The 27,873-nt window shown below is 43.7% G+C and overlaps 1 protein-coding gene across 5 annotated transcripts; it reads left to right on the top strand.

The window, feature by feature from the left end:
- Positions 1-458: 458 nt before the first annotated feature.
- LOC123854498 (zinc finger protein 883-like) lies at positions 459-14,444 on the top strand. Of its 5 annotated transcripts, none has more exons than XM_064583764.1 (7): positions 459-570; positions 1,865-1,988; positions 2,080-2,174; positions 4,011-4,099; positions 7,153-7,285; positions 7,772-7,867; positions 10,452-14,444. In XM_064583764.1, exons 4-7 carry the CDS (start codon positions 4,067-4,069, stop codon positions 12,080-12,082), a joined length of 1,893 nt encoding a protein of 630 aa, XP_064439834.1. In that variant the 5' UTR covers positions 459-570; positions 1,865-1,988; positions 2,080-2,174; positions 4,011-4,066; the 3' UTR covers positions 12,083-14,444. The 5 variants fall into 5 exon arrangements, with proteins under 5 accessions (XP_064439834.1, XP_045745767.1, XP_064439835.1 ...); XM_045889811.3 differs by having other exon boundaries at positions 2,077-2,174; XM_045889812.3 differs by lacking the exon at positions 459-570 and adding an exon at positions 580-829 and having other exon boundaries at positions 2,077-2,174.
- Positions 14,445-27,873: the final 13,429 nt, after the last annotated feature.

The raw sequence follows: 27,873 nt of genomic DNA, 5'->3' as shown, positions 1-27,873 counted from the left end.
ACCACTGAAGGTCTGCCCCAGAATGTGCGAGCACAGGGCATCCGACAGGATTCCTGGAAAGGTGCGGAACCTCAAGCGTGGGACTGTCGTGTCGGGCTTTCTGAAGAAGTGCTGCAGCTCCGCTTATTCCATGAAGAGGGACCAGAGGGACCAGAGGGACCAGCTCATGGAAGGAGACCTCTGCTCTCCAGGCCCCAACCCCACCCTCCCCCGAACACTCTAGACAGTCCTTGATGGTTTAGTAAACGCCTCCAAAGGTTCCTGTCCACTTTCGCTGGGCTGCTAACGTTAACCTCTCCTTTTTGGGCCACGCGAGGGCTTGCCCCTGAGGGCAGAACAAGGGGGAGTCTGGAAGGTCGGGGCCGCGTTTCAACTCAGCCGAGCGGGGGGCTTTTCCGAGCCCAGGCGGCGGGCAGGGTTGGACTACATTTCCCAGGAGCCTCGGCGCGCACTTCCGCTTCCGGCTCCTTTGTCTGGACGCGCTCGGCTCGCGGCTGGTCTGTTCTTGTGGTCCTACCTACAGTGACCAGCTCGGTGTCTGAACCCGGCAGGAGCAGACGTTGGACGGGGGTGTGTGTCCAGCAGGGGATTGTCAGGCTTGGGGGTCTGGTCGCGCGTCCCACTGGGGATCTCCCTGGGCCCGCTGACCTGACCGTAATCCCTCCTGCTGGAGCTGGGGAGCTGTCTGTCAGGGCTCGGCCACCTTGACCCTGCCCCTCTCTTCTGGGTTTTGTGTGTACGTGATGGTGGTGTGTACGTGTGTTTAAGTCTGAGACACGTCCAGGTCCTTTGCTGAGGCCCCGCACAGCCTGAAGCGCTTGGCTGGAAGGTGAGGCAGGTAGGGCCCAAGGCTGTCCATGCTCCCAGCTCAGAGACCAACGCGCGTCTGCCCTTGTGCCCTTGCAACCCACAGCGTGGTGGATCCACTGTATAGACTCAGACGATGTTGACGCGGGAGGGCGTGGATGTAAGAGATCCATTTGTCTACGTCTCGAGAAAGCGATTATTGCTCAGTGATGTGACCGTAGGCAAGTTACTGAACTTTGCCTCTGCTCTTCCTTACCTGTCGAGTGAAATTTATTTTTATTTTTATTTATTTATTTTTTAAAGATTTTATTTATTTATTTGAGAGAGAGTGAGAGAGAGAAAGAGCACAAGAGGGGGGAGCGGGAGAGGGAGAAGCAGACTCCCTGCTGAGCAGGGAGCCCGATGCGGGACTCGATCCCGGGACTCCAGGATCATGACCTGAGCTGAAGGCAGTCGCTTAACCAACTGAGCCACCCAGGCGCCCTGTCGAGTGAAATTTATTGTCCCTACCTTACGTGGTGATTGTGAGGATTCAGTGGAAATTTGGTATGAAACAGTTGACACAGTGCCAGGCGCTAAGTAAGGGCTCAATCAGTGGTAGCCATTATGAATAGTAGGTATCCACCTCCCCATTTGTACATAAAAAGCAACTGGAACCCAGGGAGGAAAAATTACTTGTTTTGGGTCACTTAGCCATCTGGTACATAGAAATGAGAACCCAGGTGCCTTCACTCCCAGCGGGGCACTTGCCACCATGGCCTGCACTTGTGTATCCTTCAGGCATGTTGGTAACAGTATCTTTACCTGTCGTCTGTGATTATCTATGTTCCTGGGTGTCTGTCTCTGCAGGGCCCTGGGCGAAAGGTTATATTGAGACTTCCCTGTGAATAGGGCTTCCTGAAGCCTGAGTGACTGCTGAACTTCTTGACTTTAGTCTTAGCTCAAAATATACTGCTTCAGACACCCCCCCGCCCCATCACTGTTATGGGTAGGGTCTCAGAGAATGAAAGACGAAATACAATGGAAAAGAATAATTCAATCCAGAATCTCTTCCTAGAGTTTCTGGGAGAATGCTGGTAATTCCCAGGAAGAGACATGGAGGATTTGGGTGAAGTTGCTTTACCCAAATGGTGCAAAGACTGTGGTTATGGAGGATCAGAGCCACAAACTCCAGAACAGAGGTAAGAAACACAAGTAAGAGAAGCTTCTGCTGTTAGTTGGGCACCTACAGTGTGCACACAGTAATCTCATTTTAGTTTTTCTTTACAGCAGCCTTGTCAAATGTGTGTGGGCAGCTCTGAGACCTTGGGCAAGTCATCAGTTTCCTCATTTGTAACAAGTGATTTATGGAAAGCATCTGGTACATGGTGAGTGCTCCATAAGTAGTAGTAACTTTACTGATATAATTCCCTTTTTACTTGAAGCTCTAAAAAGTAAGACATCTCACTCTCCATACTCTGTTATACTGGATGCCTTTCCAAAGAATGAGAGGGGGCAAGTCAGACTCCTTGGATAGATAAGAGGAAATGGACATGGAGAAGCAGAGGATTTGATCTGGCACTCTAGCACATGGAAGAGGTCAAGTGCAGAGCTGGGGCCTGCATCTGCAGGGTCCACTGCCCAATTCTGGCAGGATTGAGAACAGCTCCTGACTTCCTTTCAATCTCTCTCTCTTTTTAAAAAAGATTTTATTTATTTGACACAGAGAGACATAGCAAGAGAGGGAACACAAGCAGGGGGAGTGGGAGAGGGAGAAGCAGGCTTCCCACTGAGCAGGGAGCCCGATGCGGGGCTCGATCCCAGGATCCTGGGAGCATGACCTGAGCCGAAGGCAGACGCTTAACGACTGAGCCACCCAGGCGCCCCACCTTTCAACCTCTTTTAGGAAGTATTCTTTCTTGAGATACAAAAGGATGGCCCAGATGAGAAGGGGCTTCCACGGTGTAGCTTCAGTCTGTTTGGTTTTCTGGGACATCCTGCCCTCAGCCCCTCTGATTTCTCAGGGTCCTGAAACTTACAAGTTCCCGTCTCTACCCCATCCTTCACTGATTGTCAGAGTTCAGTACAAGGAGTGGACAGGCATCCTGTGGGGAACTAGGGGCTTGGGGTATGACCACATACACTGATGATGCCTTTTGTTTTCATAAAACAAGGGATAGACAGAAAATCCTATAGAATTTTTTTAATAAAAAGATTTATTTATTAGAGAGTGTGTGAGTGCGCAGCGAGAGTCAGCGAGAGAGGGAAAGGGAGGGAGAGAATCTCCAGCAGACTCCCTGCTGAGCAGGGAGCCCGATGTGGGGCTTAGTCCCACGACTCCGAGATGATGAGCTGAGCCTAAATCAAGAGTCTGACGCTTAACTGACTGAGCCACTCAGGCACTCCCGACAAGGGGCTTTAAGTACTGCTTTTTGGTAATGGGGGAGAGTGAGAAAGAAAGAATAAACTAGAATAGTAGGAAGGCAATAGAATAAAATAAATGACATATAGCTAGCCCTGCCACCCAAAGATAAGCTCAAAGAAGGCACAAAGTTAATATTATCGGTTTTCTCCCAGTAGGCAAAAAATCAAAGTGGGAAGGGAAATTGTGAGCAGAACGTTGCTCGATGGGCATGGAGTCAAAGGATTTGGGGGATCATGAATTCATTCTCAACACTTTAGGCCTCCTGCCACCAGGAATACTATGTTGGTTGCTTGGGATGCAGGGGAGGACGAGATGACAGACTATGAGTTAGTGGATCACGTGTGTGGTGGAATGAACCTAGGATGGCTGCAAACTTAGCAGGGGCCTAGAATACTCATGATCTGGTGGCTGGTGCTTCCAGGTTGGGCACTGTTGCCCTTTGCCTCTGTGGCTCCTTTTTCTCGTTCTATGAAGTTGGAAAGTTTCTCCATTTGTGAATAAAGGAGTCTGGAAGCTTCCTGCCCACCCTAACAGTATATGGGTTTTTGTTGCTGTTGTCACAGGGATCCTCATTCTCAGAGCACAGGCTCAGGCTTATCCTGAACCCAGTTAATGATCATACAGAGAATCATCCCTGAGGTTATCTTGGAAGCCTCATTACATAGGTGTCTGTGGGATCCTTCCAACCATATGATAGCCAAGGTCAGATGCACTTTTTGTCGTAAGTGGCTATTTCTAATATAATAGGTTTGAGACACATACTAATAAACTGGATTCCTTTATTATTCTTCCCTTCCAGTTCTGCCATATAGGGAGTCTGCCCTTTTCCAAAAGGGGTATCTTCAGGAGGAGAATATGGCTGCTCTTCTTCAGGCAGCAAAATCCCAGGTGAGTTGGGGATTTTCCTCTCATCCCTAAAATCTCATCTTAATTCCTGAAGTGAATAAATTTCTCTCTCATCGCATGAAGCTCGTCAGCCCTATTAGCATCAACGGTTTTCAAAGATAGGATAAAGAGGGTGGGGTGGACCACCAACAACATGGTGACTGGGGGTTCCTTATTGTGTGGAAGTAGCAGTGAAGATGGGGCTTGGCAGTCTCTCCCATCAGTTGGGCAATAGAGGACAGAGGACCGAGAGCATTGTTGGGAGAGAGTCAGGCTCCCTTTGTCCACTTGAGGCATTTGGCATAGATCAGCAAAGGCACATGAGATATCTTTTGTACCCGTCTGCTTAGAATGTTCTCCATGGGGAGAAAAGACCCGCACACAAATCCGTGTGACACAAATCAGCAAATTTACTGACGGCCTACTTAATAAAGTGTTTTAGGGAAAATGTTGTATGGTTTCAGAGGAGAGTGAGCATGTCTGGCTGAGAGAGATTTGGGAAAGCTTTATTCATTCACCAGCATCTTTAAGCCCTTTTAAGGAGCCCCGGGCTAATAGTAGCAGTGAGATTTGAAGTAGGCCCTGAAGGATGAGTAGATTTTTTTTTTAAGATTGTATTTATTTTCTTATTTTAGAGAGAGAGCAAGGTGATGGGCAGAGGGAGAGACCATCTTGAGCAGACTCTGTGCTCGAGCGCAGAGCCCAGCACGGGGCTCAATCTCATGACCCTAAGATCAAGAGTAAACACTTAACCGACTGAGCCACCCAGGTGCCCCGAATGAGTAGATTTTTGAGAAGATGTATTTGGGAAGTCAGTGACATAAATGGCTTAGAATTGAGGAAAGGTACTGCTTCTTCTGAGACAGGAAGAAAAGAAGTACAAAGTACATTGAAATCTTGGATATAGGGGCGCCTGGGTGGCTCAGTCAGTTAAGTGTCTGCCTTTGGCTCAGGTCGTGATCCCAGGGTCCTCGGATCAAGCCCCACATCGGGCTCCCTGTTCCGCAGGAGGCCTACTTCTCCCTCTCCCACCCACCCTGCTTGTGTTCCCTCTCTCGCTGTGTCTCTCTCTGTCAAATAAATAAATAAAATCTTAAAAAAAAAAAAAAAAAAAAGAAATCTTGGATATGTTGTCCTATAAAAATTTAGGAAGCTTCTGATCTGTTTGCCATGTACTAATAATCACACCCAAAGTTCTTTCCTGGATATAAGTCTCAAGCTTGGTATATTTTGCAGTTTCTTACTTACCATGTCTCTTTCTTTTTTCTTTTTTTTTTTTTAACCATGTCTTTCTTAATGAAGATAAGCTTAAGTTTGCCGAACAATAGGCTTGGATGGGAACGCCATATCCTTAACTTGATCTTTTTTATAGGACTAAGTCACTTTGTTTAGCTGAGAAGTTTCAATGGGCCTTTGTTGTTCAAAGCCTTTTTTAGACTTCCTGTTGTATGAGATCTAGAAACAGTTTGCTTTTCCAACCATGTGAAGCCCCAAATTTCTGTACTCTGTATTCCATTTTATTTTAGCTTGAAAATTGGTAAATTCCTTCCTGAGCTCAACTCTTTCTTTGCCAAATATATCCAGAAGCATCCTGCACAAGCTAGCATTTTGGCTCTTTCCACCTTATTCCCCCAGAGCTACAGGCCCAGTGAACTTTTGGTCTGCCTTCCCAGTTCCTAATTACTTTGCCAGTGTAGATCAAGAGTCTACATCATTCCAGCCTTAATTACCCATTTCTTTGACGTTTGCTGCCTGAATGTCAAGCCAATGCCCCTGGTATATTTTAGGTGTTTGTTATGATATCTTCTACTTCAAGGTGTTAGTTTCTGAATTAATTAGGCTTGGCTAACTTGTAACTGGTGTAACTGATAGACCCAAAATGTATAATGGCCCCAGTATAATAGAAGTTTATTTCTTGTTCTTGTAACCATATGACTAGGTCAGCAGGTTGATAGGGTGGCCATTCAGGGCCTTGAGCTATCTGAAGCTCTAATATCTCTACCACATGGCTCCCAAACTCACTTCTGGGGTCATCTCCATGTCCCAGCCACAAGGGGAAAGCAGTTTGGAGGAATGCATGGGAGGCAGGCCTGGAAATGGTGCACGTCTCTTCTGCTTGCATTCTCTTGGCTTGAACTCAGTCACATGGCCACATCTAACTGCAAAGGAGATTGGGAAATGTTTGTCTACCTAGAAAGATGAGGAGGTGAAGTGTACTTTAGTGAGCAGTTAGCAGCTTCTGCCACTCTCCTCAAATATTTAGGTTATTTAGAACTCTTTTGCTATTGTAAATTATAAATAGATAAGAATCTGTTGATAACTCTTTACTCATATCTCCAGTCATTTTATTACAATTGATTTCTAGATATAAAATCAGTATGTCAAAAGGGTATACACATTAAAAATTTTTTTATTGTTATGTTAATCATCATACATTACATCATTAGTTTTGATGTAGTGTTCCATGATTCATTGTTTGTGCATAATACCCAGTGCTCCATGCAGAACGTGCCCTCTTTAATACCCATCACCAGGCTAACCCATCCTCCCACCCCCCTCCCCTCTAGAACCCTCAGTTTGTTTTCAGAGTCCATCGTCTCTCATGGTTCATCTCCCCCTCCAATTTTCCCCCCTTCATTCTTCCCCTCCTGCTACTGTTTTTTTTTCTTAACATATATTGCATTATTTGTTTCAGAGGTACAGATCTGTGATTCAACAGTCTTGCACAATTCACAGCGCTCACCATAGCACATACCCTCCCCAGTGTCTATCACCCAGCCACCCCATCCCTCCCACCCCACCCCCCACTCCAGCAACCCTCAGTTTGTTTCCTGAGATTAAGAATTCCTCATATCAGTGAAGTCATATGATACATGTCTTTCTCTGATTGACTTATTTCGCTCAGCATAACAAGGGGTATACACATTTTAAGACTCTTTAACCTACGAGTCAGTATGCCTTTGACACTATGAACATAGTTGGATCCATTTCCTCTCCATTCCATGAATCTCCCCTAATTCTGCCTCATTCAACCGTTATTTCCGAACCCCATGCAGTTGCTTCAGGGCTTATCCTTCAAGGATGTGGCTGTGAACTTCACTGAGGAAGAATGGAGAGAACTGGACCCTGCTCAGAGAGACTTGTACAGGGATGTAATGCTTGAGAACTATAGGAACCTGGTCTCCTTGGGTAAGGTTGGGTCCTCACCTCAGGTAGGCATTTTGGGATGCCATTGCTTTCTAAAGATTCCCATGCTCCTATTAGGGGACGATCAGAAAGGAGGCTTTGGGGGGTGGGGTGTTTGGGTGGCTCAGTCGGTTAAGTGTCCAATTCTTGATTTTGGTTTAGGTCATGATCTCAGGGTCATGGGACCCACCTCGTGTGGGGCCCTGTGCTCAGCAGGGACTCTGCTTGTCCCTTTTCCTCTGCTCCTCCTGCCCTCTGAAAGAAAGAAAGAGAGAAAGAAACAAAGAAGGCTTTGGTTAACATTTTCCTCCAGAATCCAGAGCAGATCCTTAAACTGTTTCTCACCCTACTTTGGTAGAAAATGTATAATTGCTTTTGACAATTAGTTACTTGTTTTCTGCTCTTGAAAACACAAGAGTGGGACTGAAAATGGGGTGGCCCTTTGTCCTGGAAACTGACAATCAGATTCTATTTCTTTCCCTTGAGTAGGATGTCCATTTTCTAAACCTGATATCATCTCCCAGTTGGAACAAGCAGGAAACCCATGGATGCAGGAGAGAGAAGTGCTAAGAAGCAGCTGCTCACGTAAGTAAGAACAAGGCAGACAACATCTTTTGAAATATGAGTTAGGGGTTCTTCCCCAAATCCTCCAGGCCTGTAGAAAATGTTGAGGCCCCCTCTAAGTCTCATCTTCATGTTGACATATCAGTCTCATTAGTCTCTTATTTCTTCCCAGAATTAAGGAAGGTACTCCCTCCTTAAAGTTATAACCGTGACACTCGATCCAGAGATCAAGTTGTGCTTCATTCTGGCATTTTATGAGGTCATTCCCTTTTCCTCTCTAGTAGCTGGAGTCTCTCCTTCATTTACTTTGTCTTCGTTGTACCTAGTTTTTTCCTACCTAAAAAGTAAGAAGAGAATGAAAGAATTTGAATGTAAGTTTAAGGAGTGTGATCTTACATCCAATTTTAAGGTTGTAAAATTGATAGAATTTGCTGACTATATGTGGGAGGTGAGGGAGAAACAGACAAAGATGATTTCCAGGTTTCTGGCTTGGCTGTGTAGGTAGGTGGAAGTTCTCTTCCCTGAGATGGAAAACACAGGAGAAATGGCAAGTTTAGGGGGGTGGGGTGGAAGATGAGTTCTGTTTATTCTGTTGGAAGAGTCTATAGCAGATCTAAACCAGTGGTTCTCAAACAGGGGTGATTTTGCCCCCAGGGGACATGTCTGAAGACTGGGAGGATGCTATGGGCATCTAGTGGGTCGAGGCCAAAGATGCTGCTAAGCATCCTACCATGCACAGGACAGCCCCTCGCACAGAGACTTGTCTTGACAAAATTTCAGTAGTGCTGCAGTTGAGAAACTCTGGTCTAAGCAGGGGTGTCTGGAAGGTAGATGAATATAAGGAGGAGATGTCAAATGGATCTTGGTGAAGGAAAGAGATCATAACTGGTGGTACAGCTTGAGAGTCATCTGAGAATAGATGGTAATTGAAGTCATGGGAGTGGATGAAATATGAAAATTGAGCAACAGAGCATGAAAAAAGTTGCAAGAGAACTTAGAAGCCCAATGAACACACACATTTAAGTATCTGCTATCTGTCTATATCTCTATATATCTATATCACTTGTGTACTTTAAAAAAAAACACATGGGGAAAATGTTGTCAAAACAATAAAATAGTAATGATTTTTAATAATGGGTGATGGCAGTAGAGGTATGTTATTACAAATTTTATCAATATAAATGAAGGAAAGGGAATCCAGAAAGGATACTAAGAAAGGGTGGCCAGAGCAGAAGGAAACCAGGTCAGGTTATTGTTGTAGAAGCCAACAGAAAAGAGCATTTCAAGGAGGGGAGGGGCTCATAGTGATATATTCTAGAGAGGTCAAGACCTGAAGAGTGTGCATTGGACTTAACAGGTTGTTCCTTCTTTTTGGCTAACCTGATAATGGATTAGTTCCCCTGCTACCATTTCTCTCCCCTGCTTAACTTATGTTGCCTTCTTTTAACTTTGATTTTCTACATTATATAAGGTTGTCCAAGCCACATACTGAGGTTACTTTGAAAATAGTCCAGCTTGCAAAACACATGTGCTGTTTGTCTTACCCTTCATAAGGCTGAAAGACTACTTACAAGATCCTCAATTATAAAGTCCCAACTTTACAACAATTAAGATGTATGTCATGTGTAGTTTACCTATAAGAAAGCTGAACCAGAGGCACCTGGGTGGCTCAGTCGTTAAGCATCTGCCTTCAGCTCAGGTCTTGATCCCAGGGTCCTGGGATCGAGCCCCACATCGGGCTCCCTGCTCAGCGGGGAATCCTTCTTCTCCCTCTCCAGCTCCCCCTGCTTGTGTTCCCTCTCTCGCTGTGTCTCTCTCTGTCAAATAAATAAATAAAATCTTAAAAAAAAAAAGAAAAGAAAGCTGAACTAGTACTAGTAGTAAGCCTAATCCCCTGATCCTCCTAAAATTTATGCATTCTCCTGAACTTTGACCCTCTTTGTCTTTTTGGGGGGTGTGTATGTGTGTATTTTGGGAGGCCCAGAGAGAGGGAGAAAAAGTGAAAGCTGAAGGAAATATTACCATTCTGGCAAATGGTAATATTCAGAGTGGCAAAGGAAAATCTGGTTAATGATCTTATTGAATCCAACAGCAACCTCAGGCATAATCAAGGAGAGTTAATGGGGAACTCTGCCAGTGGGAATGGAAGATGTAGGCATTAAAGGATGAGCCTAGCCGGAGTGAACTCCAGACAGGGGACACAGGGGACTGCTGGTGGTGGTATCAAAAGCCAGGGAAGATTCTAGTGGTTCAGCAGCTAGGGGCAGCTATCATTCCTATGTACAATACCAATCATTTCCCAACTGAAAATCTCCCTAACACATTATTTTACAGCGTTCGTCATTCTTGAAATTACTTGATTAATACTTACCTTCCCCAAAAGACTGTAAATCTCAAAAGAGCTGGTACTATATCTGCTTTGTTTATCATTGAATCCTAGCATGTAACACAGCGCCTAGCTCGTAATAGGTGTTCAATAAATTATCTGTTGACGACTTGACTTATATTTGTGACTAATGGTATTTACATACTTTTATTATCTCAATCCTGCTTTAGTCATTTCCTTCTTCTAGTACAGGGAACTTTTTTTACTTTTCCCCTCCAGATTTGGAGACCAGAAAGTCAAACCCAAAGGAGGTATTTTCTGAAAAAGAATCATGCCAGGGGATAAGTATGGAGAGAAGCACAGGGGCTGATACAAGGGCTTCCAGTTTGAAGGAAGCCTGGGGATATGCAGAGATCAAAGAGAATGGTCAAGATAGACTCTGGAAAGAAGCAACAGTTATCTGCAAGAAAAGAACTTCTAGAACTGATAGTAAGCCCAAATATATTGAATCTGGCAGACGTGTTAGTCTGAAGTCAGACTTTGTTATACAATCAAGATACCCTGAAGAAGAGAGACCATATACGTCTCATGCTCAGGGAAGGAGTTTTAAACAGAATGCAAAATTAATAAGACATCAGAAAGATAGCCCAAATGAGAAAACTCTTCAGTGTAATGTACGTAGTAAAATATTCAGTGATCACTCAGTTTATGTTCAACATCGTATAGCTCATAGTGGAGAAAACAATTTGAAATGTAATCAGTATGGGAAGACCTTTGGTCACGGTATACACTGCACTGAACATCAGAAAACTAATATTGGAGAGAAGTCTTGTGAAGATAGAAAAGGCTATACCTGGAACTCACACCTTACCAAACATCATCAGAGTGTTCATGGTGGGAAGGAATATAATGTGCATGAAAGAGCCTTGATTCAGAATGCACCATTTATTCAACATCAGAGAACCCAACATGGAGAGAAACCGTATGAATGTAGTGAATGTAGAAAAACTTTTGGTAATTATTCAGCCCTTACAGTACATCAGAGAATTCATACTGGAGAGAAACCATATGAATGCAAGGAATGTGGAAAAGCCTTTAATCATAACGTCTCTCTTATCCAACACCAGAGAATCCATACTGGAGAGAAGCCCCATGAATGTAATGAATGCGGGAAGGCTTTCATTCAGATAACGCACTTTATTCAACATCAACGAATTCATACTGGCGAGAAACCTTATGAATGTAACGAATGTGGTAAAGCCTTCAGTCACAATTCATCCCGTATTGAACATCAGTTTATTCATACTGGAGAGAAGCCCTATGAATGCAGGGAATGTGGGAAAGCCTTTAGTCACAACTCTTCCCTCATTGTCCATCAGTTTATTCACACTGGAGAGAAACCCTATGAATGTAGTGAGTGCGGCAAGGTCTTTAGTCAAAGCTCACACCTCTATCAACATCAGAGAACTCACACTGGAGAGAAACCTTACACCTGTAATGACTGTGGGAAAGCCTTCAGTGATCGATCAGCACTTATTCGACATCAGAGAACTCATACTGGAGAGAAACCCTACAAGTGTAGAGAATGTGATAAAGCTTTCAGCCAGAGCTCAACCCTCACAAAACACACAAAAACCCACACTGGAGAGAAACCTTACACCTGTAAAGATTGTGGGAAAGCCTTCAGCCAGAGTTCATCGCTGACGCAACATCAGAAGATTCATACTGGAGAGAAACCATTTGATTGTCCTGAGTGTGGGAAAGCCTTCAGTAGAAGTGCCCATCTTACTCAACATCAGAGGATTCACACTGGAGAGAAACCCTGTGAGTGTAATGAATGTGGCAGAGCCTTCAGGTGTAGTTCAGCCCTCATTAGGCATCAGAGACTTCACAGTGGAGAATCACTCTGAATGTGTGGTCATTCAGACTCCTCACTTTGTTAAATACCAAAGAATCCTACTTTCATGGGTTATTATAATTGTGATCCCCCCTCCCTTTTTTTGAAAATGCTCTCCTCCCATTTTCTCCTGCAAAGAATTAGCTGCCAGAATACCACAAATCCATGTGAAGAAATACTGATCTGAAAGCTGGAATAGCCTAAGAAACCAACCATTAATCTTTCTGTGTGTGTGTATTTTCATCTGTACCTGAAAATGACTGATGTCACCATGAAGTGATTTTTTTTTTCCTGGCCCCAGGAATAGGCTCTTCCAACACGCAAAGGAATTCCAGTTGTTCAAACTTGAGCTCATTGCCCCTCCTTGTACTGATTGGAATACTGCCATGTCCAAGTGAAATGGACTCATGGTTGATCGTATATTCAAATACCACCTTTCTATAAATCTTTGCCTTAATATACAATCATTCCTACCCCTAGCAGTACTGTCCTCATTAAAAGGGCTACTTTGAACTCTCCCTTCTTACTGACTTTCCCGTCCTTCTCTTCTATTTAAAGTGCTTACACACTTTAGTGTTAGTTACAGCTTGAAGTTCAACAGGGCTTGAGTTTCAGAGCTGAAAAGCACAACTGAAGATAGAGGAAAAAGGGATTTTTGTTCTGAAAATTGTAAGACAAAATACTCTGAAGAAATGGTAACATCTGGAAATAATTATTGAAATACATGAAATTTTTAGTACCTTTTAGAAATTGGAGACAAGAAAAAAAAGAGTCCTCCATAAAAGTGTCTGTTATTAGAATCAGAGCTCTTCAAATAATGTTAGTTAACATCTTAGGTATAGCAAGGCCCTTTCAAAAACTTTTCTTTCCTGGATCCAGTTAGTGTGGGTTGTGGAGAAACATTTGCCCTTCCTTCAGAGGCCTGATTTAGAATGAATTTATATGGTTAAAACCAGTTATGTGGTTAAAACTGCTTGTGTTGAGTGAAGGGAAAATTAACATACATGTTATATCTCGAATTCCTCTAAGAAGCTTGGATAGTTTTCACTATTGTGATGAGCTCGTTGTGTGGTGACCCGGGCTTGATTTGAGGATTGTAGGAAGAGATCTTTGTTGATTAAAGCAGGGCTTTCTGCCTTTTCTGAGGGGGCATTAATCGTTTTTTTCTTTTTGTTTTTTTAATCAAGAGGTAGTTCTCACATTATCACTCTTTTCAATTTGCAAGTTAGTCTCCTTTAGGACTCAACTTAAATTGTCACCTTCTCCTTGACCACCACAGTTGAAAATAACCTCCTTCTCTGAAAACCTTTGCCATTCATTATATCCCTTATATATGCCTATAAAACATTTTTAGTTTGATCTTAATATCTGGTTTTATCTCCAGCTTTAACACAGTTCTCCCCATGAGGAAAGTAACTATCTTGTTAGGTCTTTTATTGTTGATTTTAAACAAAATAATAGTTACACACGGTTTTAAAAATTCATATAAGATGAGTTGTTCAATGAAAAGTTACCCCTGTAGTACCTTTGATACACATCATACATTAGATGATTTCTGGATATGTTTTGCCAACGTTATGCATACAAAATATAGTGGCTTGAGATAAACATTTTGGAGAAAATCTTATCATACTTACATTTTACTTAATAGGAATTCAACCATATGCACCAAGACACCCCCTCCAAAAAAGCCCAAGATAAATTAGTGAAATTAGACATATTGTAAAATTATATTTTACATATATAACATTCTGTTGTTTACTTATACATTTATACATATGAACACATAATAGCATGTTATCAGAGTTATACACAAAGCTATGTAACTGCATTTTGTGAGCAAACGCAGAGATTTATAAGGACAATATTGATAATACTCTATTTCCACCTTATGGGCTCACTACTGAAGGTAATTTTGTTTCTCCAAAGAATTGACAGGCACAGACAATACATTTGTATACTCCTTTATTCCTCTCCATGAATGTTTTTGCTCAGTTGGCCAGAGTTGATTATATCAGAAGATATGCCAATTCATCCTAGTAGGAAGGTTGCTATGATACAGCATCATGGAGAATTGAGAAATACTTCTGTTTAATTTAGGTAAAAAAATCCACTTCCGGGGGTGCCTGGGTGGCTCAGTCATTAAGCGTCTGCCTTCGGCTCAGGTCATGATCCCAGGGTCCTGGGATCGAGCCCCGCATCGGGCTCCCTGCTCCGCAGGAAGCCTGCTTCTCCCTCTCCCACTCCCCCTGCTTGTGTTCCCTCTCTTGCTGTGTCTGTCAAATAAATAAATAAATAGTCTTAAAAAAAAAATCCATTTCCGGGGTGCCTGGGTGGCTCAGTCAGTTAAGTGTCTGCCTTTGGCTCAGGTCATGATCCTAGGGTCCTGGGATCGAGCCCTACATCGGGCTCCCTACTCCGCGGGAAGCCTGCTTCTCCCTCTCCCACTCCCCCTGCTTGTGTTCCCTCTCTCACTGTCTCTCTCTCTGTCAAATAAATAAATAAAATCTAAAAAAAAAAAAATCCATTTCCCCAAATAAACCTGGCCTTAGGTATCTGGATAAGCAGACCTAGCTTAAATCTCTTCTTTAGTAAATGTAAGAAAGGAAAGCTACCTGGTTTTTGCCCTTATCCTAGAAATGCAACTCAAGAAGCAGGCATTGATATTCCATTCCTTTCCTTTTATAAGCATAAAGTAAGGCAGAATTCAGTGTATAAACTGCCATTTGTTTTTTCTTTGTATTTTAGCTCTTCCCAGACCCCTTTCAGAGGATTTTCATGACAATAAAAGATAATACTTGAGGTAAAGATTTATTACATGCTAGACACTGTTCAGGAACCTTTTGTATGTATCAACTCATTCATTTCTTTCAACAATACCCTTAAATTTAGGCACACCTTATCCCTATTTTGTAGAGGAGGCAACCATGACTCAGAAAGGCAGTCACTGGCCAACCTGCAAACACTGTGGAGCTGAGATTTAAACTCAGGTAGTCCAGCTCAAGAGTCCTTGTTCTTAACCTTTTTACTCTACCGCCTCTTTGCACATGTGTGTTTGTACGTGTGGCCCTGAGATAAGTATTGAGGAAGGCTGCTGAGCATGCCAATCACCAGGGCATAATGGAACCACTTGCTAGGGATGGTGGAAGCATCAGTGAGTGATGGGACTATAGATGTCAGAACTTGCTTTTCTCCATGTTATACAATCTGGGAGATTTGGGGAAGACCATATGCCAAGAGTAGATGGCTTCTGTATTGACTTAGAGGCAGAGCTCAGAGTTAGGGCACTCTTCACATTAAGACACCATCCAAAGGGAGCCTCATTGGATGGGACAGTATCGTCTGGGATTTGTTCCTGTGTAGGCTCCAGAGGAAAGAGTTCCTGGGTTAAGAGGTGCCTTCTCTAATCCAGGTTATGGCGCCTACTTAGGCAACTGCTGTAAGTGTAATAAGGTATTAAATAGCATACAGGAGAGTCAGAGTGGTTTTCCTTGGATATAAAGCCCAATTTTACCTACCAGTCCCTTTGAGAGAGGCCAGTGTTTTTAACAGCTCTATGTAGTCCTTAAGATTCATGACTGTGACAAGGCCAGGGGCTTCTTAAGAGCAGAGAACCGGGGCTGATACTCCTTCCTGAAGAAGGCTTTCTGAATCATGCCCTCTCCCCCTCCTTTGTACTTGATGATTGACATTGTAATAAGCCCACACGAGAAGAGATTCAGAGGTTTCTCGTGGAGTAAATTCAAGAGGCCAGAGTATGAAGAAATTAGGAAAAGAGAGAAAATTCGTGAGATTCGTTTCCTTTTATTTCTTGTCATTTTAAGGGTATGGCATGTGACTCCCATGACGCTTCAAAATTATTCCTAATCCGGTGTCGTGTGGATTTATGTCATTGTTCTGTTGACCATGAGAGGAAAGGTCTCCAATAGAGGAGAAGGCTTGAAAATCACAGATGAGTTGGGGGGGGGTCCTTTCCTGCAAAACTGATCCGAATAGAGGACAGTTGCAGGCCGTGTCCTTTAATGCTTTGGTTCGCTCGCTCCTCGTGAGCACGCTTGCCTTGCCCCTCGCGAAAAGCTTTCTGCTTTCAATGTTGGCTGCAAGGTTGCCCAACTTCTCTGCTATTTGGGGAGGATATTTCTTTTTTGTATCCTTGGCTCGTTTTCCTCGTGGACTCCAAAAGGGCTGCCGGCGGTTATTTTCCACTTTTATTTTAACTTCAAATTTTTTTTTAAACTTTTATTTTTAAAGACTATTTTTTAAATCGCTCACCAAGGTGGGGCTCAAACTCACAACGACATCAAGAGCCCCACGCTCTTGCGACGGAGCCAGGCCGGCGCCCTTATTTTTCACTTTTTAAAAGGCAGCCTCTGGCTTTTCTTCATCGGCCTCTTGTGCCTGGTTCTGGGACCCAGCCTTTCTCGCGGTAATCTCTTGTTCATCAGTCAGGTGGGGACGTGAAAACCTTTTCCCCTTACGACAGCCCTACCTGCTTAAATGATAGCGACCCAGAAATTAGTCACCTTCCTCCTGCCTTTGGTCCCTTGGCGCAGCGGCTCTTTGAGGTTGGCTCGACCGGTTGGGGGCGGGGGAAACACTCAGGAGTTGTCATGGAGACCAGACGAGGACGCGGCGGGTGGGGGCGGGGCGAGGAAACGTCACGCCTGCTGATTGGCTAGGAAGCCGCGCCGTTGCGCAGAGACCGAAAGATTCCTGTCTGCGCAGGCGCATTGCTTTCCCGGCCGAGGGGTGTGGCGCCGTTTGGCCTGTGGTGTGCGTTTGGGTCCTTGCGGGCTCCTGGTCCGCTGATCCCAAGGCGTAGCGATCTGTCATCGTCGACCGCCGGGCGGAACTGATTCCCGCGTGGCGCCGCGTCCGGCTCTGCCGCCACGTCCGGAACCCCCCAGCTTCGCTTCGGGTCCAGCCGCCTGCTCGCCGCGGTCGCTCCCGGAGAGGCTGCGCAGCCGGGCGGGTGCCGGCCTGGTGGCTCGGACCGCAGCGCAGCGACTCGGGCGCCAAGGACCGGGCGTGGGCCGTCCGCTGCGGGGGGGCGGCCGAGCCCTGCTGTGTCCGCTGTGGGAGCCCGGGGAGCCACTGACCGTCGGCCCAGGGAGGAGGGAGGACGAGGGAGCACGGAAGAGGTGGACTCCACAGCCTAGGGCACGTTAGAGAGGGCGCGGGACTCAGTCTAGAGCCTTTGGAGCCATGAATTAATGTCCCTAGGTTTTCAGACCTTCCTTCACAATCATATTCTTCCATGAAAGACCTAAAATGACTTACAAAACCGTTATGAATTTTCTAGTAGAAACACTTAAGTAGACGTAAGGAATCAGTTTCAAAAGGAAAAGTGCTCACCCTGAACTCCAAGACCAACCTATTAAATGCCTAACTTTACAAAACATTTTGCATTTGAGGGAGAAACTTTACAAAACTTCACAGAACAGTTTGCATTTTTGTAACAGTTAATTATTGTTTTAAAAAACGGCCCGTGGGTGGCTCAGTCGGTTAAGCAACACACTTGGTTTGGGCTCAGGTCATGATCTCATGGGTTTCTGCTCAGGTCATGATATGGGTCTTGGGGTCCAGTCCCACATAGCGCTGTGTGCTCAGCGGGGGAGTGTGCTTGAGGATTCTTTCCCTCTGCCCCTCCCGACCTGTGCACGTGCTCTCTTTCTCTCTCTAAAATAAATAAATCTTAAAAAAAAACAAAAAAAAGGCCCTCATTTTTTTCCCTTCTTATTTTTTTCCTGTGTGTGTGTGGTGAGAAGGGTAAGTCAATATGAGGACCCACAAATAACTTAGTGGTTTGGGTTTAAACACACACAGTATTAGCATGGACTTCCCCCAAAGCTGACTCAGACAAGAGTTTGGAGGCAAGTAGTTAATTTGGAGGCGATCCTAAGAAGCATGGTGATGGAATGGGGAAGTGAAACAGGGGGGAAAGAAAGTCAATAAAGGGCAGTTAGTGAGCAGGTGACCACTGAGGCTCACTGCTCTGTGGACCCCTTGAGAGACTGTGTAGACTACATCCCTCCCTTGCTCAAGGAGGGTCCAAGAACCTGGGTATTTATTCACCAACTTCCATTCCTCATTGGTTGAGGTTTGCTTTTGGAGTATTAACTGGCACTTCTGCAGTCAAATGCTCTACCACTGAGCTATACCCCCATAACTGGCACTTCTGTACATCTTTGCAATATAACTATCTATTTATTTATTTTTAAAGATTTTATTTATTTATTTGAGAGAGAGTGAGAGAGAGCATGAGAGGGGAGAGGGTCAGAGGGAGAAGCAGACTCCCCACTGAGCGGGGAGCCCGATGTGGGACTCAATCCTCGGACTCCAGGATCATGACCTGAGTTGAAGGCAGTCACTTAACCAACTGAGCCACCCAGGCACCCTATCTTTTTTTTTTTTTAGATATTTATTTATTTAGAGAGCATGTTAAAGGGGGGAGAGGCAGAGGGAGAGAAAGAATCCCTAGCAGATTCCACACCGAGTGTGGAGCCCGAGGTGGGGCTCGATCTCACAACCCTGAGATCATGACCTAAGCTGAAATCAGGAGTTGGATGCTTAACTGACTGAGCCACCCCCGCAACCCCTTGACTGGTTGTATCTTTAAGATAAAGTCCCAGAAGTGGAATTTCTTGGTCAAATTATATCCATATTTTAAACACATATTGTCAAGTTGCCCACCCAAAAGCCACCTGTTTACCTTCCCCCAGAGCTTGGCCATGTGGGCAGAAAATGGAAGGGCTGCTTGTGACAAGAGAATCTCAGTGGGTAAGCCAGGCCACCGGGAGAGTTGGGGCTAGGCTGAGGGGAAGAGTGGTTTCATCTCTTACTGTTCACAGACGACAGAAATGGCAAGCTAAAATAATATCAATGACAATTTTCTTTCACCTTATTTAGACACTGAGGGACAAACTTCCTGATATTTTTTAGGAAAATAATAAAGCAAGCATAATTCCCATTTAAAAGGGGGATTTTAAGCTAGGGAATCTTTAAAATTGTTTTTAAATTGGAGGATAGTTGACATATTAGTGCCAGGTATACGACATAGTGATCGGATAATTATATATATTATGGAATGCTCATCGTGATAAGGGTAGTTACCATTTATCACCATACTATTATAATACTACTGACCATATTTCCAAAGCTGTACTTTTCATTTCCGTGACTTCTTTATTTTATAACTGGAAGTAGTTTTCTTTGCCTGTTTTGTCTGTCCCTCTATCCCCCTACCCTCTGGCAACTACCAGATTGTTCTCCATATCTGTGAGTCTTTTTCTGTTTTGTTGTTTGTTTTGTGTTTTTAGACTCCCCATATGAGCTGGAGAAACTTGATTTTACATGTTTTTCATTGCAGAGATGCAGCCTCTCTCAGAGAGGCACGTGTAGAACTTGGTACACCCAGTGGTATGCTGGTAAATTCTCAACAACTAGCTTTCGGGAGGGAGAGCGGACAGAGTCTGGATTTGTAGTATTAGCCATTTTCTGTGGTGTAAATAATCCCATCATGCCTGATTTCAAGCTACCAACAGCACTGAGTTGGGAAGAAATGGGCATGATTGGTACAGGACAGCTCCAACACAGTCCTGGGGGATTTTTCTATTTCATCAGAAAAATAGATATTAGTCACATTCTGTCAGTCCCATCTACTTACCATGAGGAAAACAAGGGCAACGTTTCATAGGCATTTCAAATATCTTGAAATTTTCCCGAGTGTCTCCATAACCCATACTCTCAAAGATCTTCTGTTTTCTGACTCCCAACTGATCCTGTTCATAGGACCACTTTTTTTTTTTTTTAAAGATTTTATTTATTTGACAGAGAGAGACACAGCGAGAGAGGGAACACAAGCAGGGGGAGTGGGAGAGGGAGCAGCAGGCTTCCCGCTGAGCAGGGAGCCTGCTGCGGGGCTCGATCCCAGGACCCCGGGATCATGACCAGAGCCGAAAGCAGACGCTTAACGCCTGAGCCACCCAGGCGCCCCAGTAGGACCACTTTTAAAGGGTTCCAAGTGACAGAGTCTATGTGAATAGTGCCCCCCACCCCGCCGAGTTACATAGAGGACATAAAATAGTAGTGGAAAGATTTATGGGGAATGTCTGTTCTGGGGAACGTCCATGTTTGAAGAAGACTGTGAACACCTGAAACTAATATAACACTGTATGTTGGGCGCCTGGGTGGCTCAGTTGGTTAAGCGACTGCCTTCGGCTCAGGTCATGATCCTGGAGTCCCTGGATCGAGTGCCGCATCGGGCTCCCTGTTCGGCAGGAAGCCTGCTTCTCCCTCTCCCACTCCCCGTTTGTGTTCCCTCTCTCGCTGTGTCTTTCTCTGTCAAATAAATAAATAAAATCTTAAAAAAAAAAAAAATATATATATATAACACTGTATGTTAAATATACTAGGATTTAAAATAAAATGACATTAGGGTGTCTCAGTCGGGTAAGCCTCTGACTGTTGGTTTCGGCTCAGGTCATGATCTCAGGGCCATGAGATGAAGCCCCACGTCAGGCTCTGTGCTGAGTGCGGAGCCTGCTTAAAATTCTCTCTCTCCCTCTCTCCCTCTATCCCTCTCACCCCTGTTCATGTTCTCTCTCCCACTCTCTCTTAAAAAAAAAAAAAAAGCCAAAAAACTTATGCTAGAAAGAAGCCATACAATGCAATAAGTATGGAACAGCCTTCAGTAATCACTGAAACCTAATTTGATAAAAGATAATCCATACTTGAAAGAAACCCTCTGAATATTTCAAAGGTGGAAGACCCTTGACTATGATACATATCTTACTCCTCACTCTAACACACCAGAAAGAAGAATGTGAATGCAACAAATATGCCAAAGCCTCTGGTCTTAGCTCCCCCCTTACTCTTCATCAGACAGTTCACACTGAAAAGAAACCTTACAAATGCTGTGAATTTGTGGGGACCTGTCATCACCGAGCTTTTACTCTACCTCTGCAGATTCACCCTAGAGAGATCATATAAATACAGAGCAGCCTTCTGTTTTCGGTTAACCTTAATCAGCATCAGATAATTTACATATTATGCATGTAATAAATATGAATATATTAATATAATGAAAGCAGGAATACAATTCATATATTATCGATATCAGAGAATGCCCACTGGCAAAAACAACAAAGCCCCAGAAATACAATAAATGTATTGTGAACCTGTGGCTTAGAATTCTTTTTTTTTTTTTTTAAAGATTTATTTATTTGAGAGAGCGAGAATGAGAGAGAGAGAGAGTACATGAGAGGGGGGAGGGTCAGAGGGAGAAGCAGGCTCCTCGCTGAGCAGGGAGCCTGATGCGGGACTCCATCCCAGGACTCCGGGATCATGACCTGAGCCGAAGGCAGTCGCTTAACCAACTGAGCCACCCAGGCGCCCGTGGCTTAGAATTCTATGCTTACTCAGTAATTACAATTTTTTATAGGAACCCCAAATCCTGGAATTTAAATAAACATATAAATAAAAAGACTCCAGTAACACCAGCTTAATTTTATATAGGATAATCCTTCCTGGAGAAAATACTTCTATTGCAATCGGAATTGTGGATCATTTCTAGTCGTCTCTAATCAGAGATTTTAGAACTGAAAGGGAGCTACAAATATCTAGTACAGGTCTTTTGTTTCATAAATAAGGAGATAGAGATCGGGAGAGACGAACGGATATGCCCAGCCTATGTTCGTTTTATGTTTTTGTTTCTGTGAGTTTTTTCGGGGTGGGGGTAATCAATAGCGGAGATGAATTTCCATAGACCTCCCCACCTCCCCCAAATACTTCTTGGTGACCTGTAGACTATAAGGCAGTAATACCGTGAGTCCAGTGGACATAGGGAGGCTTCCAAACGGGGTAAGTGGGTGGGCTGAGTGAGGGACAGGAGGGGACTGGCTTACCGTTTTGTGGAACTTACTGACTGGGGCACTGTGCTGAGGCCATAACCTAGGGTGCTGTGAATTCCATGCTGTAGATCTGGGAGTGGGGAGTGGGGCACGCATGCTAGGATTTGCCTGAGCAGCTGGGGATTCACTGGATAAGAATGACTTTTCTTTTTCTTTCTTTCTTTTTTAAAAGATCTTATTTATTTATTTATTTGAGAGAGAAAGCACAAACAGGGAGGAGGGGCAGAGGGAGAGGGAGAAGCAGAGTCCCCACTGAGCAGGGAGCCCAAGGCCAGGCTCCATCCCAGGACCCTGAGATCATGACCCGAGGCAAAGGCAGATGCTTCACCGACTGAGCCACCCAGGCGCCCAAGAATGGCTTTGCTTGCTACTGAATTTAAGCCTCAGAATATTGCAAAGCTGTGAAAAGAATTCTGCGTGAGAGCAACCATGGCTAAGAGATTGCTAGTTCCAACAGACATTAGAAACAGATCTTGTAAAGATACCTTGTCACTGTGATATTTTTGTGAGTGAATGAATGAGCACATTTCTGTGCATTCACAAGACTTCCATTCTCTTAGATCAGGGGTTCTCGACCATGTTTCTTTTTGCCCCACCCCCTGGGGGGTAGAATGGCATCTGGAGACCTTTTCAGTTGTCCCAACTTGGGGAGGGGGTGTCACTGGCCTCTAGAAGATAGAAGCAAGGGATGCTACTAAACACCCTTCAATACACAGGACAGCCTCCTACACCATCCCACCCCCATTTATCTGGCCCCAAATGGCAATAGTCCTGACGTTGGAGAAACCTCAGAGACGCAATTTATCATGGCTCTGTGTGACCACCAGGTGGCAGTCATGATACATGCTGCTGGGATAGTAAAGGAGTTCACTAGGAGCATAGTTGATCGGAATAGTCTATCTTAACCCAGACAGACACACACACAAGTTGTTTTCCAATTACAAAAGTGAAAAAATTTTCACAATAGATTCAAATAATATAGAAGTATATAAACTGGTGCACCTGGGTGGCTCAGTCGGTTAAGCGTCTGCCTTCAGCTCAGGTCATGATCCCAGGATCCTGGGATCGAGTCCCACATTAGGCTCCCTGCTCAGCAGGAGCCTGCTTCTCCCTCTCCCCCTGCTTGTATTCTCTCTGTGTCAAATAAATAAATAAAAATAAGTATATAAACTAAAAAAAAAAATAAGGGTTCTTCTGTTCCCCCTTCAATTCCTACACTTTAGAACTAAGTTTGATGTGGACCTGGCCAGATTCCTATGTATGTGCGTATGTACACATATGTATAACTAGTCTCATACTGTTGCTTTTGTTTTGCAATTCACTTTTAATTCTCAGCATTATACTGTGGACATAAGTAATTTAGACCTACCTCATTTTTTAAATGGATGCATAGCGTTCTGATATGGACTGTAATTTATTTACATATATTCTTCTTGATAGGCATCTGGGTTCGTTCCAATTTTTTGCTGATACAAGCAATATTATGGTCTTGCTGTTATTTCTGTAGGATAGATTCCTGGAAATGCGAAAGCTGGGTCAGAGTGTATGTACATTTAGAATCCTGATGAATTGGCAGTACTAATCTGTACTCCCATAGTGCAAGGGAATACCTATTTCCCCATACTCTTTCCTGCATTGGATACTATCAATATTTTATCTTAATTTATATTTTATTACACTGTATTCTTACTGATTCATCATTTCATATACTTATCTATATTTTCATGTTTATCAGCCCATGAATTGCCCATTCATTTCCTTTTCTCATTTTATATTGTTTTCTTTTTATCAGTTTGAAGTAGCATTTTATACATTTTGCTTATTAATACTTTATCTGAAGTTTGTTTTTAATTAAGGGATGAGTTAGGGATAAAACTGTATTTTCTCATATAGTTAGCCAATCAAACTAATAGTCTTTAGTACATAATCCCCTTCCTTTCTCATTGTACTAAAATGCATCCACACACGGGTCTGTTTTTGGACTCTGTTCTAGCGAATCTTGTGCCAGTTTCACAGTGTTTTATTTATTATAGGTTTGTAGCTAGTGAAGAGGATGGGAAAATGTTAGGTGATATACTGTTTGATACAAAAGCTGGATAGTAGGAGAAAACATGGCAAGAGATTGGAAGAAAGCCAGAAGCTAAAGAAGAAATGCAGGTAAGGGAGAAGGAGGGATGACGTTGGAGTGTAGGTGGGGCTCAGATCATTCGAGATCCTGCAGGCCATTTGAAAATTTGGATTTTTACCTTCAGAGTGGTTGAGCTATGGAAGGATTTTAACCACAGGAATAACACGATCAGATTTATATTTTATAAAGCATTCTTTGGACTTCTGTTTCCAGCCATGATGGACTCACTGGTACCAGACAAGCCTGCCCAGCATAAACTCCTATAAAACTTGACAAAACATAAGAGATAACAATTTTTAGGCAATGGATGACAGGCAGCAATATCCATTTGTGAAATGTAAAGAGTCAGGTGTGAAGTGTGTAGTGTGAAATGAGGTAGGAAATGTGGAATGTTTACATGAGGTGTCAAGTGTGAAGAGGAAAAAGGTACAATTGGTTCTAAAGAGATGCTGATCTATTAAGGACGCATATTGTTAATCCTAGAGCAACCACTAAAAATATTATAACAAGAAATGTAACTAAGAAGGCAATAGAATAAATAAGATTAAACACTAAAAAATATTGAATTGACTCAAAGAAAGGCAGAAAAGTAGAAACAAGAAAAGTAGGAGTGGGGTGCCTGGGTGGCTCAGGTGGTTGAGCGTCTGCCTTTGGCTCGGGTCATGATTCCGGGGTCCTGGGATGAGATCCATATTGGGCTCCTGGCTCAGCAGGGAGCCTGCTTCTCCCTCTCCCTCTGCCTCTCCCCCTGCTCATGCTCTATCTCTGTGTCTCAAATGAATAAATAAAATCTTAAAAAAAAAAAAAGAAAAGAAAAAGTAGGAGTAAAGGAAAAACAAATAGCAAGAAGGTAGAGTTAAACTCAACCATATCAATAATTACATTAAATGTAAATGGACTAGGGCGCCTGGGTGGCTCAGTCGTTAAGCGTCTGCCTTCGGCTCAGGTCATGATCCCAGGGTCCTGGGATCGAGTCCCACATCGGGCTCCCTGCTCGGCAGGAAGCCTGCTTCTCCCTCTCCCACTCCCCCTGCTTGTGTTCCTGCTCTCGCTATTTCTCTCTGTCAAATAAATAAATAAAATCTTAAAAAAAAATGTAAATGGACTAAACATTTCAATGAAAAAGGAGACTATTCAAGAAATGGTGTTGTGGAGAAACCTGATAAACACCACCCCAGCCAGGTAATCAAGATTGACAACAACAGGGCGCCTGGGTGGCTCAGTTGGTTAAGCGACTGCCTTCGGCTCAGGTCATGATCCTGGAGTCCCTGGATTGAGTCCCACATCGGGCTCCCTGCTCGGCAGGGAGTCTGCTTCTCCCTCTGACCCTCCCCCCTCTCATGTGCTCTCTCTCTCATTCTCTCTCTCTCAAATAAATAAATAAAATCTTTAAAAAAAAAAGATTGACAACAACAATGATAAGTCCTGTTGATTGTATATGCTCTTGGTATGATGTAATGAGAATGGCACTTTACCTCTGTGGTCTTCCTCCAAAAAACCCCATAACCCCAGTCTAATTATGAGAAAAGCATTAGACAAATCTCAGTTAAGAGATATTATACAAAACTCCTGACCAGTACGCCTCAAAACCGTCAAGGTCATCAAAAACAAGGGAAGTCAAAACAGTCACAATCCAAAGGTACTTAAGGAGATATGACAACTAAATGTAATGTTGGGACTGTGGTACAGACAAAGGACACTCTGTAAAAACTAAGAAAATCTAAGTAGTGATTTTAGTTAATAATGTATCAATATGGGGCCATTAACTGTGATGAGTTATCCTAACAACATAAGATGTTAACAGTAGGAGAAGTTGGGTGGGGGGATATACGGGAACTCTGTAAAAAAAAAAGGTTTGATCCACCATGGTAGCGAAATTTATCCTTTCTATAGAAATCATAAAAATCTCATATGAATAAGCATTCAAAGAAGAGGTAGCCAAAAATATAGGAAGAAGAAAGTATTGTAGAAGTGTATTAGGAAGTTAGTAAAGGGGCACCTGGGTGGCTCAGTCGTTAAGCGTCTACCTTCAGCTCAGGTCATGATCCCAGGGTCCTGGGATCGAGCCCCGCGTCGGGCTCCCTGCTCCGCGGGAAGCCTGCTTCTGCCTCTCCCACTCCCCCACCTTGTGTTCCCTCTCTCGCTGTGTCAAATAAATAAATAAAATCTTAAAAAAAAAATAAAAAAAAAGAGTAGGATGCTTAACTGACTGAGCCATCCAGGCACCCCAACATGAAAATAATTTTGACTTCACACACTCCCTGAAAGGGTCTCACTGGGTCCCAGGAGTCTAGACCACACTTTTAGAAGCATTGGGCTCATGGTAGGCATCCAGTTTTTGGAAGATGAAGGCAAGTGCATACAAATACTTTACGCTTGTTATACTTATCCCATTAATGAAATCCATTAGCTTTCTTCTCCACGGCTTGCCATCTCACCCCCTCCTCTTCACTGCCAAAGGCAGAGATCATTTAACTGGATTAAAAAATTATACTCACTTATATGATGACTAACAAGAGGTGCATTTTATTTTTTTCATTTTTTTAAAGATTTCATTTTTTTTAAGATTTTATTTATTTATTTGACAGAGAGAGATAGCAAGAGAGAGAGTACAAGCCGGGGGAGTGGGAGAGGGAGAGGGAGAAGCAGGCTCCCCACCGAGCAGGGAGCCCGATGCGGGGCTCGATCCCAGGACCCTGGGATCATGACCTGAGCCGAAGGCAGACACTTAACTGGCTGAGCCACCCAGGTGCCCCTAGAGGTGCATTTTAAATATCAAGACCTAGGTAGGTTGTTAAAAGGATAGGGAAAAGGTAATACCAGATAGCCAAAACCCGGAAACAACCTAGGTGTTCATCAGCAGGTGAATGGATAGATACGCTGTGGCATGTAGTCATAGAATGACATATTACTCAGCAATAAAAGTGAACAAGCTAGTGACACACAATAACATGGATGAATCTCGTTGTTGTTTTGTTGAATGAATAATAAGGGTAGGCACAAGGGAGTACCTACTGTGTATTCCCATTTATATGAAACTCTAGAACAAGCAAAACTAATCTATAGTGATTAAAAAAACCCCAAAACAACAGAGGGTGCCTGGGTGGCTCGACCGGTTGGGTGTCTGCCTTTGGCTTCAGTTGTGGTCTCAGGGTCTGGGGATCAAGCCCCGTGCTGGGCTCCCTGCTCAGCGGGGAGTCTGCTTCTCCCTCCCCCTCTCCCTCTGTGTGCTTGCTCTCTATCTCAAATAAATAAATTTTAAAAAATAGAGAGATTAAAAAAATCAGATCCGCAGTTTCCTGGGACCGGGGGTGGCGGAGAGATTGACTGTAAAGGGAACTTTCTAAAGTGCTGGAAATATTCTTTTTCTTTTTTTAAAAAAGATTATTTATTTGAGAGAGAGAGACGAGTGTGCATGAGTGGGGGGAAGGGCAGAGGGACAAGCAGACTCCCCGCTGAGCAGGCAACCTGACACAGGGCTTGATCCCAGTACCCTGAGATCACGACCTGAGCCAAAGTCAGATGATTAACAGACTAAGCCACCCAGGTGCCCCAATGCAGTTGATTTTTAAAAAGCTTTCTTCGGATGCAATATGGAGAATGGACCGGATAGAAGAACAAATGGATGCAGGAATCCTAGTTTGGGGGCTATTGTCATACTGCAGATAAGAAAGAGACAATGGTGATTTGGACTACAGGGATGGCAGTGCAGATATGAAGGGTAAAGGTTCTGGAGATATCTGGGTTGTAGAATGGTGATGGAAT

Source organism: Mirounga angustirostris, unplaced genomic scaffold (assembly GCF_029215605.1).
Source record: "Mirounga angustirostris isolate CCGP_5_RB_7025 unplaced genomic scaffold, mMirAng1.0.hap1 SCAF_17, whole genome shotgun sequence".
Taxonomy (NCBI): domain Eukaryota; kingdom Metazoa; phylum Chordata; class Mammalia; order Carnivora; family Phocidae; genus Mirounga; species Mirounga angustirostris.
The sequence above is the reverse complement of the archived record's forward strand: the minus strand, read 5'-3'. Positions and strand labels throughout refer to the sequence as shown.